This window comes from Trematomus bernacchii, unplaced genomic scaffold, assembly GCF_902827165.1.
Source record: "Trematomus bernacchii unplaced genomic scaffold, fTreBer1.1, whole genome shotgun sequence".
Lineage (NCBI taxonomy): Eukaryota > Metazoa > Chordata > Actinopteri > Perciformes > Nototheniidae > Trematomus > Trematomus bernacchii.
The window spans coordinates 4515220-4527929 of NW_022987714.1; the positions used below are offsets into that span (position 1 = coordinate 4515220).

General features: G+C 40.6%; 2 protein-coding genes across 3 annotated transcripts; one reads left to right on the plus strand and one right to left on the minus strand.

Annotated features, from left to right (window-relative positions):
• The first annotated feature begins 820 nt into the window (after positions 1-820).
• cd9a (CD9 molecule a) lies at positions 821-6906 on the plus strand. Of its 2 annotated transcripts, none has more exons than XM_034141926.1 (8): positions 821-1036; positions 3710-3812; positions 3928-4025; positions 4481-4555; positions 4695-4799; positions 5326-5415; positions 5771-5854; positions 5976-6906. In XM_034141926.1, the coding sequence occupies exons 1-8, from the start codon at positions 968-970 to the stop codon at positions 6039-6041; spliced, it is 690 nt and encodes a 229-aa protein (XP_033997817.1). In that variant the 5' UTR covers positions 821-967; the 3' UTR covers positions 6042-6906. The 2 variants fall into 2 exon arrangements, with proteins under 2 accessions (XP_033997817.1, XP_033997818.1); XM_034141927.1 differs by lacking the exon at positions 821-1036 and adding an exon at positions 2445-2599.
• Positions 6907-7893: 987 nt separating this feature from the next.
• Positions 7894-11227, minus strand: bbs10 (Bardet-Biedl syndrome 10). Its single transcript, XM_034141928.1, has 4 exons — positions 11163-11227; positions 10085-10284; positions 9020-10000; positions 7894-8848 (listed from the first exon to the last, which is right to left on the minus strand). The coding sequence occupies exons 1-4, from the start codon at positions 11163-11165 to the stop codon at positions 8044-8046; spliced, it is 1989 nt and encodes a 662-aa protein (XP_033997819.1). The 5' UTR covers positions 11166-11227; the 3' UTR covers positions 7894-8043.
• Positions 11228-12710: the final 1483 nt, after the last annotated feature.

Below are 12710 nucleotides of genomic sequence, written 5' to 3' on the forward strand. Positions count from 1 at the left end.
TAATTAATCTGTAAACTCTAAGTAAATCATGTATGCATGGATAAAACCATTAGTTTAAATTCCTAAACCCCACATTGGTAAATTAGGGGATGGTTCAAAATTCTGATGCAGACCACAAAACACACATGCACACAATATAATTACCAAAATTAATGATATTGACTAACTGGTGTTTTGAACTGAAGGATAATTCTGGTCACTTTCTGTTTGTTTGAGTGTGGGTGCGTGAGGAATTTGTCTGGGGGAGATGCACAGCCCGTGCACCGTGTTCATTCATGTACAGTATATTCAATCCCTGAACGCGCTTTTTCTATTCTGGGAAAATTACGTCATCCCACAGCCCATGGTGCTGCAGGAACTTGTGGTCAAAAAGCCCACCGCAGGCTGCTGTGCAGGGCTCTGATGTACCATATGAAGCAAAGACGCACGCTGAGTGTAGACATTAAGGTTTTCTATCAGAGCTACAGGCTAACAATTAAAAATGGTGATGTTCTCTGTAATCCTATTTGGACAACTAGAGATAGTTTCACTCGTGCACTAAATCCCCACTTAGTCTCGCAAACTGCTATTTCAAGCCCCTCTAAAAGAATATGATAACTTTAGCAAACATTTCCACAAATGCCAACGTCATTACGTGATTGATAACTCACACAAAAAAAAACTCCAATAATGATCAGCCCCTTCATTTAATGTAGATGTCTTTGAAAAATCTAATTAGAAATGTAAAATGTAAAAGCATAAAGTTAAAATGTTGTGATAAATTAAAAAAAGTCTACAGGGGACGGGCTGTGCAGACCGTTGTGTGGGGGCGGACCACTACAGGCGCGCACAGCACGGTGCGCGTATCAGTGCGACGCGTCGGCAAATAACCTCAATCTGCATACTGACTGTTATTTCGAAGGTCTTCTTTTCTACCGAGTGTTTTAATTGGTGCTACCAGCATAAGTGAGATAGATCAAGCACCGCCATGGCTGCATTGTCGGGGGGAGAGATGTGCATAAAATACCTGATGTTCGCCTTCAACCTCGTATTCTGGGTGAGTTTGAAGCGAGAAATTGTATTCTTCTTAAAGAATAAATTATACCCCCTGTCTGTGTGACAGAGAGAGAGCTTTGCGTGCATGCGCGTTCGTGTGTGAGCCGGTTACTATCGTGAATGAAATAAGACGACGTCCCAGATGCGGGATCGTACTGAGTGCTCACAGTCTCGGTTACTTATCACAGTATATCCTCGTGGTGCCCCTGCATTATTTTGGGCACTGACCACAACTAAATACAAAGCGTCCCAATACGCGTGCAGACCGAGAGGGCTGGAAGAATAATCCCCGGTGGCCAAGTGACCCAGTTCCACCGTGCAGACTTTGGAGTTCGCGCACAGCATTTTAATAAATGCAATGGGGGGAGGGGGGCGCTTTATTGTAGTGGAGAATGTCCCTGATATTATAATAATTAACGCTTCTTCTTCCTCACGTGATGTGAACAGTTGCGCATGTCAGGGAGTGAGTGTGTGAATGTATCCATGGAGGCTATTTGTGTCCAGCTAAGCCTGCAGGGTGTGTCTTGTTCTGTCAGTTTGTTTGTGATGTGTTTGTGTGTGTGGTTTCACATGAATGCTTTGCCCATTTATGAACGTTTATTATGTGTGCAGTGCAGCTATAGATAGAGCCTAGAATAACCATCCATTACAGGGCAGGGATTTCCCAAAGTGTGTGTGTGCTTATGTGTGAGATGCAAATGACCCAGGCAACACAACCAATTATGGGTATTAAAAAATCCACTATAAATTGTACAAATCACCAGTGTCTGTAAATAATAGCAGTAAGAAGCCAGGATGGTGACCATGAATTGAAAATGCATGTCCTTGATTGAATTTCAATTCATAGAAAAATGAAGTGAATATATGATACACTGGTCATTATGCAGCCACAGATCACATGACACAGATATCTGATCACAGATAATCTGGACACAACAAGAGTGTCTATGTGCATCGTTGTGTCAGTGCATCAAGTTTCAAGGGGTTAACAGACCTTGGTTTCAATAAAACAGCTTCTGTGAGACATAGGTAGTAGTCACATTTTATAGCAGTCTAGTAACTGTGCATACAGTTCAGATAACAGAGCAGGTAATATGCTGCTGGGCAGGTATTTTAAAATGTTTTTGGTTAACATGCCTAGACAGAGCCCTGTGTCCTACTTCCTGCTATATCAAAATGTATGTACCAGCATAACTTTCAGAAATGCAGAAGTTAAAAACATAAGCTGTGTGTGTATAAACATGGGACAAAAGAGAGGAAGGAACACAGGCAGGAGTTCATATCACATTAAACAATGGAGGTCAGCTTTTTGAGTAACACGGCTCTCTTGCCACTCCCTAACTGTAGAAGTCATGTGATTTTATGAAGGCGTGGTAATGAAAACAATCTCTCCTTACACCACGTTTTTTTTAAACTGACACCATTATGTTTTGCTGCCACCTGGGAAGCAGATAGTTAAAAATCACTCAGAGCTGTGAACTGTGTTGACTGGATCAGCATGGCTGTCGTTGGGGGAATCAAGTGTGTGAAATATCTCATGTTTGTCTTCAACTCTGTCTTCTGGGTAGGTGTGCTTTACTTTTAATCATGTGGTGTTGGATTGCTTGTGTGTGAGAACGAGAGAGGAAGGAAGAGGTGGAAAAGACTACTGGACTAGTAGTACACATTTGTTCTTTGCTCTAACCTGCTCTTTTGTTTACACAATGGAACATAAAACATCCTAGAATAAAGAGTAGGTAAAAATCATCAACAGAATGGCCAAATATACACAGAAACACACTTGGAATTAAACAGATTGCCATCTTTCGGTTTGACTTTTAAAGTTAAATATTCACAGACCTGTGTATGCTGCCAAGCCCTGTAAGTGAGTCAATGTGTAGCACATTACACAATCTCTGGTACCATAAAGCGTGTAAAATACACACCTTTATTCTGTTTGGTTACATGCTATGCACAAGAACAGTGCTGCAGAATATATGTACATGCATACATAATAACATGCAGGCATCTATGTGTTGATGGATCGACATGCTACTTTGTGCCAATATTAAATACACATGTTGATGTATAAGCAAACATGTGAACAATACAAACACAAAGGGTCCTTCTTTTTACGCAGTTAGATGAGCAAATTACAGCATTTCCTGCCTCCATCAATGTGTTTTAATACATCAATGTGTTCTATACACTATAATATCAAAGTCTCATTGGTGAGGAGTTACAAATGTCTGTCCCCAGACCTATACTTTTTAAGAGTTGAAAAAAGGCATTTTCAATAGATTTGTTGGAAATGTTGTGGGTGAAGAATTAGATATGACAGAAAGGACTGTGGAGACCTCTTCCTCGACTGATAACTGAGAAAAACATGTAACAATTAGACCACAAGAATGCTTAGTTAGTACATGTTTTAAATGATAACTGGAAGCAGAAACATTTTAAAATTCAGACAGCACCAAGTAAACTGATGTAGTAAAATCAAAATGAAATACACAAGATGTCAAATGGGATATTGCATAAATATGGAGAGTGCTTATGAATGACAAGAACTTCAGCTTAGTTTCTCGCTAATATAATTGATATGTACTATCAGGTTGACTCTGTCCATCGTGCATTTAGTGGTATGATAACTAACTGCAGAACTGTTTGTGAAAATAAACATGATGTTGTGTTTCAGCTTGCAGGCACTGCTGTCTTCACTATAGGCCTGTGGCTGAGATTAGACCCACAGACCAAAGGCCTGTTTGAAGAAACAGACTCTCCAAATGTGTTTTACACGGGTAAGATTCCCTCTGTCCTTGAGCTGGATCCCTTATCATTTAAGCAAAGTTACATTTTGGATTATGTGAGCACTGCAAAATATGCTTGTCTGTGATTCTCTGTATGTGTGTGTAGGTGTATATATCCTGATAGCAGCTGGAGCTCTAATGATGGTGGTGGGTTTTCTGGGCTGCTGTGGGGCCATCCAGGAGTCCCCCTGTATGCTGGGAATGGTTTGTACCATCTTTTTTGTTCTGCACTTAACTAACTTTAAACGTAAACTATTTAAAACAGTTTCTTATACTATATCCGGGTCTATATGTATTTGTCACAATCTTACTCAGCAGCATATGGCCTTGTTACTGAACTTAAGCAAGTGTGGATTGTAGACCGACATTGGGCTCTCCAAGAAATATAAGCTACATTCATCTTTGTTTACTGAACAGTATCAAGGCCAGAGAAGAGTCTCTAGATTTCGCAGCACTTGTCTCTCCCCGTCTCTCCCCCTCCCTCCATGTCTGGCCCTAATCTTCTTGTACTAAATCTCCCAGGAGGAGGAGCCTGTAAATTAGGTTTAGCTACACTCAAGTGACCTTGTAACTTGTTCACACATGCATTCAAAAGACATGCGCACACGCGTGCACACATTCAAGCAATCAAAAGTTTCATTTTGTCTATCTCTTTGCAGTTCTTCTTCTTCCTGCTTATCATATTTGCCATTGAAGTTGCGGCTGGTATCTGGGTGTTTTCCAACCAAAGCAAGGTAATGTACAAGTTTATGTAACAATGATTCATTTATTTGGATAGAACTTTTCTACAAAGCTACAAACATGAAAGGTACCACAATGAATATGAGTTATGTGTATAAAGTATTATTTTACCGTCTTGCTGCTGTGTTTCAGGTGGTAAACGACATCACAGCATCCTACATGCAGGCCTACAATAAGTTCAAGATACCAAATTCAGATAAGAGACTCAGAGACACTCTGCGGATGATTCAAACTGGGGTGAGCCATGTCTTTTAGTTTCAGCTTCATACTAATTCAGGTAGACTTAGATCTTATCTTAAAAGAACTTGACACGCAATATTTCCTTAAAGCAATGTATTCCCATGGGAAAGTTGTCGGTGTCGCCTAATATCAAAAATGTTTAGGATGATTAGAAGTTGGAAATTCAGCAAAATACCACATTTTAGGAAAATAAGCACATCTTTTTTAGTGAGCCCGGAGGCAATTATCCTACAGTATATAATCTAGGGGGAAACAGCTAGAGTCTAAACACACACTTACATAACTTCTTAACAGCATGAACATGTTGGGTTCCTTTAATCTCTGCACCAATAGTTATGTAAGAAAAATTATAGGTTATTTTGGAGATCGGTTATTTTGGACAGTGCCTCCACCAGTTGACTAGCAACCTCATTGTGATAACAACATAACAATTGTAACAAGAATGTTCCTTTAAAATACTTTAAGTTATAGATGTCTATTCCCTTTGCCATCTTGTGTTCTAAAGGCATGATTTTGTTCACAGCTGAACTGTTGTGGGCCAACTGGTACGGTAGAAGAGGCTGACAAAGACACCTGTCCCCAGGGAGAGCTACTTGAGGAGCTCATTACTAAGGTACAACTACTCTGAATGTTTGTATAGATTGGATGCCAACACAGATAGGTACTTCAGTCAAGAGCTAGAGAAAGAAAATAATATTTCAATAGCAAAGACGATCCATAAGTTCTAAAAGCTGTTAGGAAGCAATTACGTTACTGTATGTCAAATAATTGTCAAACGTGTGCCATAGGTTATCAGTCTTTCCTTTGCACACTCATTTCCTCAGCCTCTTTGCAGTGTAACTATGGCAACACTGGTTTACCAGAGCCCGCATGCTCTCAGGCTGTCTGTTAAGTGTGCAATACCACACGCCATGTTGTTCAGCATAGGCTTAGAGGAAGCTGAAAGGAATTATGCTGGTGTGTTGCAGAGCTGCCCTGATGCCATTGACGAGGTGTTTGACTCCAAGCTACACATCATTGGAGGAGCCGGCATCACCATTGGGGTTGTTATGGTAAGTGTGGGATTTACTGTAACTCATCAAGTTTAACTGTCAGCTGCCCTGGAGGATGAGCGCAGGGCAGAGGTGAGTAAAGAACAAACACAAGTAATGTATGTCTCTCTTTCTTTTGCAGGTGTTTGGGATGATCTTTAGCATGCTCCTGTGCTGCGCCATCAGGAAGTCTCGGGAGGTGGTGTGAGTCCCACCATCACATCCTGGAGTCCTTTATTAATGTTGCATGATGCTATTCCTAGAGTCACATGACTCTCCACTGCCATAAACACTGCTTGTTCAAGAGGGACAATCTAAGATAGGCTGTGTGCGGATATCTCTGATAATTACATAATACATCAGCTATAACTGTGCTACTGACACTTAGGCCCACCCTTTCTGGACTATATAGATGCAATGTGGTTATAAGGCCCAAATATAGAATGGGTGTCATCTGTGCTTCAGTGGCAATGTATTGAAGAAATAATTGTGTGGTCATTTGACTGTAATTAGTGTTTGTGAACTGCTAATTATCTAAACAAAAGATCATATTATTGTATATGGATCACATTTCTATTGCCATCACTTGACAGCCAGCAGAAACATGGATCAGGGCCTCAGAAAAGGCCACCACCATCACTACAGCAATAGCCAATGAAATTCTACAGTCCTTTTTTTTACAACACCGATATACAACTATGGTGACTAGTAGCCGATTCAATGCTAAGCTGGGAACTGCGGTCAGTGTGGTTCACCTAGCTTGGTATTAGAGTAGCATCTCGGTTTCTACATTGTGACATTTTATTTGTACCCTTCCTATTGTCTCCATCCCTAACATGCCCTTTCTAAAAACGCCTTTTCATTTTTTGTCAAGTTTTGTAAATGTCTTTTTTTATTTGTAAAAGGTTTATACACATAGATGGTTGTATGGTACATGTGTTTTAAATTTGATGATGTATTTTATAATGTTCTTTCCATGCTACATAGACTGGATTGATCTATACCATATGCACTATGTTTCACAGAGACAAATATAATGAGAGCCTAATAAAATAAATTGTACTGACTCTGAAGGTGTTTTGCAATGGCACGCAGTTACTCACACAGCGAACGTCATGTTGCTGTAGTTTTTCTTTAAGCCATTTCTCAGAAGGTCACTGAGTTAAATACATTAACTACAAGAGCAAATTCTTCACTATTAAAATAAGATACTATCAAACTGACTTTCCTTGGCATGTTGGATTTAGTGGTGCAGGATATAGGGGAATGCAGGGGTTAGATGGGTGGAGGTGCCTTGATAAGACTCAAAACAACATCCAGGACCTAATCTGTGTGCGCAATGGAAAAAGACATTCTTAATACTCCTCCCAGCTTTCCTTTCTTTGATATTCATGGTCATCAAGTGTGACTCATGTACAAGCCAAGAAGTGTTTTTGTTTTCCTAGTCATGCCATCACAATCAATCCAAATATGTGTTTCAAAACAAGGCGTATACACAGATTACAGTAAACAATTATGTATGGTAGTGAGTCATGTTATTTCTAATGACTCACTTTTTCATCCAAAAAGAGGTGAGAAAAGTTAGTTTTCCTCTGATTATAGCACAAGGAAGTACCCTTTGATTTGGTTGTTGACAGCCGGGTGTTGCCCTCTCAGACACCCCACCCCCACTATGGAGATAACGCTGATTATAAAAAGAACTATGTTCATATGTGAGACATGTCTCCATGTTGTTCTGTGTGTATGCCTCTTATGTAACATTATGTGTATCGGCCAAAGGAAGAGGGCAGGAAAAACGAGATAAGGAAGAGAAAAATAGGAACCACGATGAAAACTCAAGAGAAAAGACGCCTACCACACTTCTACACATAAACACAGTAGATACAGACTAAATGATATGATAACAATTGCCCATTCTGTCAAATACAGAGACTAAGACTAAGTTGTTTGATGTTTTCTTTGGTGTTGGTAAACCTAGCCATAATTGGACTGATTGGTGAAGAACCACTGTAACATTTTACTAGCCAAAAACTGAACCATACAACAGTGCTGCCATGAAAAGTAATTTATTATTACAGTGGAAGTATAAAGTTGCATATCAAATACATGTGTTACTAATATTGCTAGAGCAATCTGCAAATTATCTCCTTCCACCTTTTGAATGATACAAAAATATATTCATTATTTTACCTTTTGGATACAATACAATCTCAGTCTTCAGTCTCGTCGTCTGTGTCCTCCCAGGAAGTGTTAGCAAGTCTGCGTGACTGAGTGTGTAAGGCAGTGTGTGTGTGCAGCACGGTGTCTACATGGAGAATACTTGACAGACACTGTAGAACAGCCAGAAGTAGCTGGTATTTACAAGACACAGATTCAAGGCCGGAGTCTGACATGAACAGTTTTGCTGACATGTCAGCCTCAGTAAAATGATGCTTTGTTAGTTTATCCTCCTCTAGAGGAAATGCACTTTCCCCAAAGATTGAGCTGTGCTCCTGTTTGTAGACAAGGCTAAACGGGTGGGAATGGTTTTGAACAATAGTCTGGAACCTTGCTTGAGCCTGCAGGAAATGTCTTGGACTGTGGGAATAAATCTGTCTGGGCACGATCAGTAGAGCATTTGCCAAGAGCTGGGAAACAGCAAGGCCACTCGTAACTGTGTCATCAGAGGCTGAGCAACTGGTGCCATTTTGTAGGAGGGCATGGTGTAAGAGAAACTCGAATGTCCCACCAGCAGGTATAACACAACCTGGCTGCAACCCACACTGCTGGAAGGGAGGTACATTGGGGATCTGATCCACATGTGAAGAAGTGCTTTTGGTTGACTGCAAGGTCCTCTTTGAGGATGTGGTTGCAGTCATACCCATGGGCTCCCATGTTGAAAGGAGCATGCGGATGGCGTCTCGAAATGCACATGTATACTGGTCAGTTTGTCCTTCCCCTAGGCCACAAATGACCAGACTACATGGTTTGACCGTGACCCTTTCCTCTGAATCATTGAAAGCCACATGGACATACCTGTGGGAGAAAAAGTCAAATTTTAACATTCATGAATCAAAGAAGATTGAGAAAATCATAACAACATACATGTATGTTAAATCAATTATTATCTATGATAATGAATTGTATGCATTTTTTTGACTTTTAAATATACATATTTATATGAGTAGCAAAGAGACATGTTTATACCTATGGGCTCCCAGCAGAATTGGTCTACAAAAGGTCAGCGTAGCGACGTGCTCTGGTTCAACCATCCAGCAGTCTAAGACAGGTGTGGCCCCACTTAGCTGGGCAAAGAGAGACAGCTCATCTTCACTGACACACTCCACAACGCACATCTCTGCCTGTGCAGCTAAAGACAGGACAGCAGCCGACTGTTTCACTGCAGACAGGATCACAGAGACACCCAAACTCTGCAGGTTTGCAAAGACACACTCCAGGGACCTTTCTGTCCAGGCGCTAAACTGCACTATACTTCTGTTGTTCTTTGAATTATCCCCCATCCATTGCTCTCCACATCCCAGCTGCAGCACTTGTCCTGCATTGAGCAATTTTGGCTGGAGGTAACCAGAGAAAACTGCAGCTTTAACTGTCTTTTGTTCAGTCTGAGGGCACGGTGTAGCAAAGTCTCTGTGAATGACTTGCCCCTCAATCAAACGTGAACAACTGATAGGGAAGCCTGACACAGGTGTGTGCAATGCATCGAAGTTGTCATTTACAAACTCAAGTGATAAGGAAGGTTGGTCCCTTTTAAACTTCCAGTGAGTCAGCAGTTCACAGGTTAGTTTGCTTATAAAGTCACAGTGGGAACGACCCAGACGTGAATGAAAGAATGATGTCAGCAGTTTTTGAACACAGTCATTGTTTGAGGGTCCTGGTAAATGTGTTTTTGCAGTGAAATCCTCCCATGACAGACAGCATCCATATGGAATCACTCCCATGGCTATGAGATCATCTAGCTCCTCCAATGCAAATGCCAGAATTTTGTCAGCCAAGTGCCTGGCAGTTGAAGCCTCTGCCGTTTGCCTGGAGGTGTAGGTGTGGGACACATTAGGCTCCTTGCAGGCCATTTTATGAATCATCCGTAGTAATGAAGCTAGCAGTAGGATAAACGTCTTGGATCCATCGCCTGTTACAGTGCTGTGTTTCAAGACGCACTCCACCACCATCCTAAAACCAAAAACACACAAATATATAAAAAATATAAAATGTCACTCGTCAAAGACTATCATAGTGACAGAGTGTGTGTGTTACCTGGCCAGTGGATGCTCAAGTCGTAGCGCAGTGAGAATGCGAGCCCCACTGCGGCTCAACATCGCCTGTCCCGTGTCTCTGGTGAACAGAACCTGTCCTCCTTCAGGGCCAAAACTGCGGAGGACAACTGACTCCAACACACACACAGTCTGCACAACATGATCCAGATGAAGACGCTCCACTGGCGGCATCCCTGCAACCTGAAAGAAACATAAATATCAATTGCAAGAGAAAATACACAATTTACAAACAGGAAACAGAACTTTTTTACAAATATGCTTTTGGTATTTCATAAAAAGCAACAAGACATTTAAATACTACTGCCTCAAAACTCTACAGATGGGCTTGAAATTCCAACAATATAATGTATGCAGCACAGTTTTAGTTTACAAACATTTGACACAGGATGGATTTCAATTTAGGGTTACAGTCTTACATCTCACGTTTGGATTAATAATGTGAAAAAGAATCAACACTTAAATAAGACTTTAATTACACCTGGAGTAAATTCACAAGCTACAAAGTAATACAAATTAGCTGCCCCTTTACCACATTTAAATAAACACATCAATACAGCAATAATTATAATCAAAACATATGACAAATATTATTCTGGGATGGGCCAATTTACATAAATATTACTTTTACTTTCGGTACATAAGGTATAATTACGAGTCAAACCTTTGTACTTTTACTTGACTAACATTTTGATTGCAGGACTTTTAACTCTAACAGAGTATTCCTACACTGTAGTACTTCTACTTTGACTGCTTCCTCCTCTACTACTCAGCGTCAGTCAATGTTCACTTTGAGAAAATCAGTGTAAAGTTAGTTTACTTGGTTAGCGTTATAAACTCGTATAACTATTTTCTGATCACTGCTAACAGCTAGAAGCTGCGTAGATAACATTAGCATCTGCTAGCTAGCTGAATGAAATGAGATGAACCCTTCCGCACAGGGGCTTATTTTATTACAAACCCTAGATATAACATAAACGCACTAGTTTCTAGTTGCCAGTATGAACCAAACAAACAAAAATATTCGCCACAACACGATGCTTTTATCTCAGAGTACTTACCATCAGCCCAACAGGAACGCTTCCTCCGTATCCTAGAGACGAGGCTTCTTCTGTGGTTTGTTGTAGAGCTGTAATTCACATCAGAAGTGACTGCTGCCACCTAGCGTCAAGATGTTTTCTAACCCTACAGCCAAGGACACTGGTATACTGTAAACACTTATGTACACATTATTGTACCACAATTTTCCTTTTAAAATGCTTGTGCAAAAGTAATAAATACAAATACATTTAAGATTATTATGATATGATACTGCACATGACATGGGAGTGTCATGTGACTAAAATGCCTATTTAGTTTGTTGTTCAAATGAACAATTTCTTTATGGAAATCACAAGTCTCTTTCATAATCTGATAATATTGCTTTACATGGTCAATAGGAGTGGTGCTAGGTGTAGAAAAAAAACAAACACGTATGCGTTTCCTACAATGTCTTTTAAAAAGCTTTATGTCCACCATTAACACTCTTTGTCTCTAAGAAAGCACATAAATGAAGATCTGTTTGATTTCAAGAAATTCCTGAATGTTTGCAGAGAAGCTTTATATTCTTCGTTGAGATCAGATATAACATCACCAGACGTCAACAATATTTTTAAGTGTTTCAAATTGTGTTGTTATACTGTTTATGTGTCATTTGTTCTCAGGTCTCCCTTGTTAAAGAGATCATTATCAATTGGGACTGGCTAGAACTAAATAAAGTTTATTTTCTACACATGAAAATGTACTAATGCTGAAAGCTAAAGTCAGCTGACCATACTGTCACATAATTATTAAAATAGCAGACTTTGGGAAGTGATAATCCATGTTGATCTAAAATGTTCCCGATAAGCAGAAACATGCATTGTGTGTATTTCCACATGTCAAGGACAGAGGTGATGTCACCCCACCCTCCCCTGCCCATCCCCCTCTCTTTCTTCCCTCCTTCTATACAGTATCTCTACAGTATGTCTGGTACCTCAAGGTGAACGGGGCGGGGCCGGAACTTGATCTCTGTGTTGCTGCAGAAACCACATCCTAAGTTTCTAAATTAGGCAACATCATCTATACATAGACAATATGAGACAGTTCTGCAGCTCCTGCCAGATGCACACACACCAACACACACATACAGAGCTGTCCACAGTGAATGTAAATATCCTCTATTGCTGAACTCTCACTATGCTAACGAGCCTTTAAAAAGCCATGTCATTTCGCTAATGAATATGCATCAGTGGCCCAGTGAGGGTGACCTGTTGGGATGGGACAGAGGTCACAAGAGGTGGGGCGCAAATAAGCACCCGTGCTCCCATGAGACCTGAAGGGATGGACAAGATCACATTCACAAGTAACACACACACACACACACACACACACAGAAGGAAGCAATAGAAGAAGACCGAGCTGCAATTCCCCACCTTGTCCTACGCTACCTCGCTCTTGCTCTCCCCCTTGATCCAGCTTTTCATACACCTGCTCTCTTCTTTGTGACATCTATGATACAAAAACTCTTTCCTCTCTCACTGTTTTCCTCCGCCTGTCCCGCCCTCTCTGGTCCTGTCATCTATCCTCCT

Excerpts from the sequence above, each read along its gene's own strand:
- cd9a (XM_034141926.1), top strand. The coding sequence starts at position 968 with ATGGCTGCATTGTCGGGGGGAGAGATGTGCATAAAATACCTGATGTTC. Across the intron at positions 3,813-3,927 it reads TCCAAATGTGTTTTACACGG|GTGTATATATCCTGATAGCA; the intron begins GTAAGATTCCCT and ends ATGTGTGTGTAG. Across the intron at positions 4,800-5,325 it reads TGCGGATGATTCAAACTGGG|CTGAACTGTTGTGGGCCAAC; the intron begins GTGAGCCATGTC and ends TTTTGTTCACAG.
- bbs10 (XM_034141928.1), bottom strand. Across the intron at positions 10,001-10,084 it reads CTTGAGCATCCACTGGCCAG|GATGGTGGTGGAGTGCGTCT; the intron begins GTAACACACACA and ends TTTTGGTTTTAG. Across the intron at positions 8,849-9,019 it reads ATTCTGCTGGGAGCCCATAG|GTATGTCCATGTGGCTTTCA; the intron begins GTATAAACATGT and ends TTTCTCCCACAG.